This window comes from Opisthorchis viverrini (assembly GCF_000715545.1).
Source record: "Opisthorchis viverrini unplaced genomic scaffold opera_v5_21, whole genome shotgun sequence".
In the NCBI taxonomy this organism is placed as follows: Eukaryota; Metazoa; Platyhelminthes; class Trematoda; order Opisthorchiida; family Opisthorchiidae; genus Opisthorchis; species Opisthorchis viverrini.
Window position 1 is genome coordinate 1,386,716 of NW_008751677.1, and position 9,147 is coordinate 1,395,862.

Consider the following 9,147-nt stretch of genomic DNA (forward strand, 5'->3'; position numbering starts at 1 on the left):
CTTGATTCAACGTCATCTTTTGAGCTGTGCTATTCACCCGGTACAGCCTCTGATGCCACTCTAGCCCCGAACTTTTTACTTAATAAGACCGAGTGGAAATCACAATGACTCCAGAGGTAAGTATAAGTTAATTCACAATAATTCAAAGGGAAATAGAGACGGATGAAAAATTCTCATTGTTTTACTAGTCTTTTCCAACATGAAGGCACAAAAGGGTTCCGCCCATCTTAGCAGCACGGACGTTGTGTCGCGGAATTTCTCAAACTCGGTTTCTTCTTTTCGGCTCCCGAAACCTGTGAGTTGCAGTTTCCCATTGCTTCTCCATGAATTGCTTCACACAACATTGTTTTGTGTGTGACTGTTTTGTCTTAGTAAACTGTGTTATTGACCTGACTTTTATCCGAATAACTTCCATTTAGTGTAGTCCCCTCTCAAAGCACAAGATGTACTTCTTCTATCTTGCAATTTACTGGCATGTCGAATAAAACCTCCTGAAATGGTTCCTAAATCGTTAAAAAGCAACCACCATTATAAGCTGCCCCCCACACGCTTGTCACCTGTTCACGAATACTTACACTCTGTTTCACTGGTCCTAGTTGTGGTCTTTAGTTCAGGTGTGTTGTTTTCGCCTATTAGGAATGCGTTAGGCACCCATGGAAGCTACCTTAAATGGATAACCAAGTAGTTTAAATAACCCAGAAGACGTACAGTCACAGACATGAAAGAGAGAGAATGAACAAAGACGAATGGTGTGGAACCATAAACATGAACCTTCCTTCAAAGAGAAGAGCTCGTTCTCTGAGCCATGGCTGTGCATTTCTAAATACACCTCTACAACCATGTTTTCAGCATATCCCTGGTTGAGCATGCTTGCGGCCATCTAAAATTAACTGCCTGCCAAAATTGATGCCTGACCTTGAACCAATCGTGGTATCTCAAGTCCGCGGTGGCGAGGTTTTCTCCCCGTAGCGATAACTCCGAATTTTGACTGCTCTTAAGTGCACATTTTAGGTAATTGTTAGTTCGCCTGACAGCGAGAATGGACATTTTGAGGTGTATCAAGTTGTATTTTATCACAATAACTCAAAATGCGGGATGATTTTGGTCTTGTGGCTTTGCGTGTCATTTAACGATAACTCCTTGGATATTCACATCTTACTTCTTGGATTCTACGGCACTGTCATACTGGTTCACAGTCGCCTGTAGGAAAGCTTTAGAAGAGTGTTGGCACTGAGGTGCGATCTTCTGTAACCCCACCTTTCACATTGTCTCGGAACTCGAACCACCTAGTGCACACGTCTAATGATGGAACTCTACAAGAAAGCCTCAGCGTGGATAGAACATCCAACAGCACTGAAGATTCGTTCGCTGATATTTGGACATTTTCTTAGGAACCCATCTCGCCGTACCCTGGTGTAGTGTTTCAAGTTTTGATAAGACCTTGTTGGATCCACTAATCCGCTGGATCCGCAACTTTGTATCCAAAAGAAACTTGTGCGACCTCTGAACTTGAACTGGCCTACGAAACATCCGGTCCCACAAGCCTGTCTGACATTGAGGTCAATCATCTGTTTCCGAGACCCATTGACCTATCCCTCGTCCAACCCCCTTTCCTTTGATTTCCATTTCTCTAAAGTGTATATAGCCCCGATCATAACCTGTTCCACGTGATTTCTGCTGCCATATAAATTTGTGATGTATTAACCAAGAAGACCAATCACAGAAAACATGCTTTGTTCGCTACCTTCTTTGTTCTCATAACTACCACGGGTATATTCAGCCAATCCGCAATTTATCCTCATCATTCCATTCATTTAAAGATTCTAAATGTACTTAACAAGCCTCATGCTAGTACCTTACATGCTGAGTCCATATCGTGCGGCTGCACATCAGATGACACACCATTTACCTCTGTTTCCTTTGCTATTTCTTAAGCAAGAGGCTCTGATTTTATGTATGGACAAAATTCTAATATTGAGCCGAGCGTTCTTGCTGAAAGTACTCTTTCCTGCTGTTCTGAGTCCATGTCTTCATGCCCATATGTACTGTCTGCATTTTATGTTACAAACTCACATCCTTTCCGTGTTACGAACGAAATCCTGACCGGTGGCTCCCCACCAGTCATGCCATTCGCCGTTGCTTTATGCCATCTGTGAACGTCTTTGTTTTATAGTCCTTAGGCTTTCCATCCGTCGGCCTGACCAAATCCTTCTCCGGTCCATGTCGAAAATTTTTTTTGGCTAGTTACGCAAACTTCAGTATGAAGTTACCTTGTGTTCAGCATAGCTGGGTCCCGTTATTTAATTGCTCGGTTTTCCAGCAATATAAGTGGTAGTCACCGTGTCTTGTGTAAAATCTTGCTTATCCCTCTCGTCAGTTGAAAATTTCACGATGCGTTTACTGATCGTATTAGTAGCGCGCAAATGAGTTACAATGTCCGGGTTCAGTCTGAATCAAACGGTTGCCTCAATGCAAACTCTCATCCATTTACGTTTCATCCCCATCTGAGTCCTTCAAAATGAAATTTTCGTTTGTACTGAATTCATTGGCATAAAACTTAACAAAAGGGATTGCTTATCGTTGTGAAACTCTTGTTAGGGGGGGGGGGCACCGTGAAGTTGCATTTGCAGGCAGTGAATCAACTTGCCCTTTTGAGCCGTTGATGGTGTCATTTTTCTGGTTGGCAATCCATCGCTGTTATTCATAGTTAATTACCGAATTTTCAGGTGTCAGTTTTGCTAACAGTCTTATGTACTAGTGCAAAAGAAACGGCAGAAAAACGGAAGTTTGCCATCTGTTCTCTTAGAATTCAGTCGGATTCTAAGCACTGTTGATACCCAGGTGTGTTGAAACCAGTAGATGATCGTTTTTATCCATCCTACTTAGGGTGAACACCATAAAAATTCCCCGTAACAAAGAAAGTGATAAATGGGGGTCAGAATTCAACAGGTTGTTTAATTTTATTATGACATATATTTTCCAGAATATCCAGTTTTGCATGCGTGTGTTTCGTAACGTTAGATTTGGTATAGACCACGGTTTGGTACCATGTATTCATGCGGTTTTCATAACGATAGATGATTTTTTTATAATAAAATGGAGAGCTATACAGAATATTCGCAAGGCGCGTTTGAGTTTCAAAATGGCAGAAACTCGTACACATACGCGAAAAATATGGCAACAGGGCTCGGGTAGCCAGTATTCAAACAAATGGATTTAATTTTTGGCAGATTGGGCACACTGCCAACAAAAGTGTTGACACAGTGACCTGCTGAGGTGTTAGGGTGTTAGTTGTTTTCATGTCTCTGTTCACCACACACAAGGCTGTTTCGTGCACAGTGAGGTGTGTTGAGCGAGCGTTCTACTGATGAATTTTCAGCGGATTCACAATGGCCCGAAGTAGTGCAATATTTGCTCATACAAGTGGTCGGTGAATTTGTGTGCTTGAGATCCAAAACCAGTGACGGAGGTTGCGTAAGTGATGCTTTCGGATCTTCGGGTGGATCTGTCAAGTGTTCAAAAGTGAATTTATCCCGAACACACATCGACGCCGTGGACAGACCGCTTGGAATGGAGATTGGAGAAGGAACTGGTGAGCCCGAGAGGAGTGGTTGCTGAGAAGCCGTAAACCTCCTACTAAAACCCGTTCGTTTACTGTCAGAACGTTCCAGTTTGTTTCCACCTGGCGGGTTTCCCAAGAGTGCTTGGTATCTTGCTTCTGGATCCAAGGATTGACCGCAGTTGTTCAGAGGTTTTTCAATCCAGTTGACTTTATCAGTCTCAACTTCGTTCCAACACTTGTTTGCTGGGTTGGGTGCTTTATTGCTCCATTCCGAAGTTAGCCGGGAAACATGCAAAGGGTGTTTACAGGTCTGTTCTATGGTACAGCGATTATACCCGTCTGGTCTGCAAATGTGACTAAACCGTGGAAAAAGACAAAACACAAAGGAAGCGATGAAAACTCCGATAAGCAGACAACAGAGAGCGATGAGTATCACATAGGCCACACTGAATGAATCTCCGTTCAGATTCGCCATTATTGTGGCGGGTTTGATTCGTGCTTGCGGAGAGAAGGAAAGTTTGTCTGAAATGCAAGAGTGCGAGAAGCGGGATAAGGGTGGCATTCGCATGATCGACATTACTGTTTATAAGATAGAGATAATTCATATTCACCGCAACAACGAAGCGTGTTTATCACGGAGAATCAAACCGTAGAAAGGTGGCTTGGAATAATTCGTAAAAACCATTCTAGTTTCAAAGGGATCAAAGTCTTTGACAAGGGAGTCCAAGGCCTATGGCTGCCAGATTTTTGAAACCCAGTCAGATAATATCGTTTACTTTGAACCTTTGGAAGTAGATACTGGTGAGTTACTAACTCGTTGTGATTAGGATCACCCAGAGACAATAAAAAAGATCCTGGATATCCAGCATTTCGAGTTGGGTCTTACTAGGCTAAATAAAGTGCCTGCAGTCCTAGTTGATAGAGGAAACGCCTTAAAATTTACGTTGAAATTTCTTAGTAATTCAAGCCGTTCAAATGCACTTATGAAATGTCGACTACTAAATATACGGCGATGGATACGTAATGCTGAATACTTCCGTCAGTTGTAAGTCAGTATGCGCATCCAAAATCTAACTTGCATATAGTTTGCGTTCAGGTGGATGAGGGCCTTGTCAAATGGTGCAACGTTTTAGCCGATGCCGTAAAACACACGAGTCCGGTCTGATCACATTAGAGAACGAAATCTACTGACGTGCTAAGCTGGTTTCCGGCAGAACTGGTCGATAACACCAGCCAAAACTTGTCCGTGTCGGTGTAATCGTGGCACTCTTCTCGCACAGGTGAATAAAAAGTGAGTCGACGAAATCAGTTCCCTAATCAAGAATCGAGCAGTTTGAGTAAACAAAGATGAGTAAATTTGGAATAACATCGTTGTCCTTTTGCAAAGTAGTGAGTTCGGAGTGGATAATCGAAGTATAAATCAAGAATAAGCTTGAAATTTTGCACTCCGAGGGGTGCAGACAGACGACCCAGGGTAAATATATGTAGTCAAACAGTACATTTGCAATCGCAAATAAAGGCGTACGCGAGAAAACGGAGAAGACTATACCAAAAGGCAACGTTTTTGCCCGAAAAGTTTTTAACCTGTCATATAGTTTCATGTTGGATCGTGAACTTTTAAACTTGATAAAAACCCCCTACCATGTCACTATTGAAAGCTTATACTGTCGGCTTTCTAAAGTACAATCTCTTTTGGTTTGACTCATAAAGCGGTTTCTACCAGTAAACATTCGTTTAACGTTGACTTTTCCTGAACAAAGTAAATCATAGTACCCAGAAAGCGCTGGATCTGACGTTTCCGTGGAATGTCAGGCATCTACTGAATACTAAATACATGACTGGGTGGTGGATTTCAAACGATATTTCGCATGTTTGTCGGTGCTCAGCTTAAAAGTATCAGCAAGCTGTTGATTTAGGAAGCGGGAAACAAAGATATTTCAAATGGAAAGAAAATGCGGTCTTGAGATCAGTTTAGTATGACTCCAAACTGTGCGCGATTGAGTTTGCTCAGGAAACCGTTTGCCAAACATAGTTTGCTTCCATTCACCTGTCACACACTTAACCTACGTTTTTTCTTGCATACGCAGCGACCGCTACACTGATGGTACCTCCGGCGCTATATGCTTCTTGGACAGTAGCACAGCTGATTCAGAACTTCCGGAGGTCACGTGCCAAACCAGATTTGTCAATTCCTAGCCTCTTCCTGTTATTGGGTCACCAGAGAGATTCAAATGATTCGTCCCTTGCGCTGCTACACAACCAGAGTCCAATTTTTTTTAAATTCCTAATCACTGCATCCGTCGGTAAAGCTTACCAGCTAGTATTCTGTATAAACCGAATTCAGTGGGCTCTGGTCACTTTTCGTTGCGGCTTTATACGCTCTCACACTTGCCTGGTTGCCTTCAGAAGTTAAGCGAGTAAAATAACTATAGACGTTCGTACTAATATAGTGAGCAAAAGCACCATGGTGTACTCCACACATCTAATAATAAATAATAATAATCGTTCAGCCGTAGCGCCCTTTCGGTGCCTAGCTGCCATGCCACCCGAAGGAAGCACGAGGGCTGGGATACTGTCAGGTTGCCCAAGCCTAGACAGGGGAAGTCGAGTGGCAGAGGTCGGGTTCGACCCACGAACCTTCCGGTCAGTAAATTCGCGCTCTAACCACTTGAGCCATCTCGCCCCACTCATCGCCTCCACACATCTAAGTCAGGTTTAGAATATCCTATGCACCGGGAGTACTCGGTGAACCGCATGATTCGACAGTAGGAGAAATCACCTTTATTCATGTGTGCAATGGACTTCAGCTTGCACGAAGATTAGTTCAGTACTGAGACACTCCCACTGCAGTACTCAGTCTCTAGCACATTTCATCCAAAGTATCAGTGTGCTTTCCGCACTCAAGTGCTTCAAGTTGAACAGCAGAGCAGTGCAACATAACTTCCGTAACGAAATCTAAAGTGACAAGTAGTATTGTTTCGTCTCCGTGGCTCAGCTATGTTACAACAACTTAAAGAACAGGTACAGAAGTCATTAATCCCTGTTGTCTACATGATTAGCCAAAGGTTCACATAGGTCGTTGTTCGTTGAATTGCACGTGAAAGCAGGTTCTTCATTTCTGTGGATTTAAAAAATGTACCTGAGAAGTCACTTTCTGCAGCTGTTTCTCTGGAGACTCTCTGAGACCTTTTTACTTGAAAAATTTCGTGCTGTCCAAGTATGAAGCCTAAGAATTACCAAAGCATGTCCATCATATGTTCCGGTTGATCGCTTGAACCCCTCGTCCTCTATCGGAGTAGCAGCACCTGAATGACATAAAGACGCCTAGCGGCTGCACAACAATGAGGAAGCAAGTAAAGCTGGGAAGGCGCAGAAAAGGCCTGTGACTTACTGTCAAGGGGCATTCCGTACTCAGGCAAACGTTCAAGACCTACTGTTGCACGCATTCAACAAGCAGTTAGCTAGATATATTTGTGATATCTCTGAATAATACACTGAGAACCCTAAAACTTAGGACAAACCGCCAAACGAAATGACCCTATGTGAGTCGCTTACGTGTAACAACCTACAGTGCTTCCAAAGGGTCACATGAATAGTCACGTGATATCCTAACAAGAAAGGTTTGACTGTCTATTTCCAGTGGCCATATCAAGGCTTGCTCTCGGAAGAAAATTCAAAATCGCAAAATTTGTTCTCGATGCTTAAATAAAATTGGCGAAGTAGGGCTTCTTTAAATTCGAAGATTACATTTACTGATGGTTGGTGGCATAGGTGGTGCTGCTGAGCTATCTGATTTAGCGTACGATAGTGATAAATCTAGCCCTTGTTCCATCAAAATCGTGTTTAGTTTAAGACTTTTTTCTGTCACTAATGCCTGGCGTCACCCCTAAAACGAACAGTCAAAACGGTAGTGTGGAATTTCAAATGAAAGATCATTCAGATACGGATCGTTCTATTCTATAAAAAGATACTAGAAAGTAAATTGAATAAAGTGACGTACAAACCAGGTGTCTCCTGGTAAAAATATCCTTCCTGGTTATAACAAATCATGATATATTACGGGCTTTTGTGATTTTCAGAGCCTCTTGCCAAAGAGTGACCCTCTCTCTCCTTTAAACAGGTCGGATTCAGGATACCGATTAACATGAAGTTTTTGGAGGCGTTTCTACATCATAGCTGACCGAATCTACCGTCCTACAGTTGCGGACTGCGTGCATCCATACGCACACTCTCACAGGCTTTACATGAATTTAAGCTCACCTGACATTTTGTTATCCTGAAATGAATTAGACCAGACTGATATCTCAGAACAGAATCGTTGTTCTCGACTGCTTCCAACACATATGGCATTTGGACGGCATCGACGCTCGCGTGTCTGAACACCCGTCTTCAAATCACAAGGTGACCATACTGACCAATCAAGCCAGTTTCTCTCGGAACCTGAGGTTTGGAAACGCGGGGCACGAAAGTTAACGAACATTGTGGAAAACAGATCTCTGTTCTTGTTGAATAGTGCGATAGGTAAACAGACATTAGCTAACTGGTGGAACTCATCATTTTGAGGCTAATTACGACATCAAGACTATTTAGAATAAACAGAAGTCTGATTGCGAAATTGGAACGTGTTCTGCACTTGTGACTACAGTTGATTACAACTTTTGACGGTCGTGGAACCTCCTCTTTTCGGTCGACTATTTAATTAAAATTTGAGGGTGAAATCAAAGGGGATCGACTTTGCGGGAGTGATATATATCCGGGTGAATTTGAAGCGATATAAGAGACTACCACCCATCAGAATTGGTTATTTGCAACATGCTGCGTAATTTTATGCACCATTTCGCGGCGGAAATATGTAAAAAGCTAGACCTTCAATGGATTATTGAAACAATCTTGCAGTTTGGATTTGCAAAAGCCTACGAAGAAACAAATTTTCCTGGTTGGAAAATAGACTGCTGCTTTCTGGTGCTTTTCGTGCCTACCGCTCGAACCATATTGAGATATGCGGTTTTCATCTTCAAGAACAAATGATGAACGCATGAAAGCCCATATCAACGAACGTGCAATGCTGTTTCCTCAGATTGCAGTATAAATCTCAAATCACTTTCTGTGAGGAGTAATATGAAATTTGACCAGTAGAGACATTCCGAAGTGAATACGTTCTCATCAAATTAGGGTAGCTGGTGCATAGTCTTTTCGTGCTTCTCTCTTTGTAGGACTTCCAAAGTAATCGTTACAATTTTATGGAGTTCCATGGTGATACACAAATGGTATTGCTTGTTGTTGTTTTGCAGTGCGTACCTAAACGCTGTTTGGCTGCTTGGGACATTGCATTTGGTGATCGCCTTAGTGACGGTGGTCGTCTAACGGTTCGCGTTACCCGTTGACCACCCACAGACATATTCTCAAAGCCAAGACCCCATGTTTTGTAAATGTGAATACGATTACACAACAGTGGCGAACATTTAGAGGGCTTCTTTTCACGGAAACATCTGGCACCCTTTATTCCAATGATGTAGTATTTCTTATTTGGTTATGCTACTTTGTACTCAAAGGCATTTTTTATTTTGTTATATTTTAAATACTTT

At 42.5% G+C, this 9,147-nt stretch overlaps 1 protein-coding gene across 1 annotated transcript in view; it reads right to left on the minus strand.

Annotated features, from left to right (window-relative positions):
* Positions 1-2,952: 2,952 nt before the first annotated feature.
* The window catches only part of T265_01892 (hypothetical protein), a gene marked incomplete at both ends in the record, with an annotated part of 48,083 nt that continues 41,888 nt past the window's right edge, over positions 2,953-9,147 (minus strand). The window contains 2 exons of the mRNA XM_009166018.1: positions 2,953-4,084; positions 7,823-8,002. Coding sequence (XP_009164282.1) covers positions 3,288-4,084; positions 7,823-8,002 — 977 coding nt within the window. The remainder of the gene's footprint in view (positions 4,085-7,822; positions 8,003-9,147) is intronic.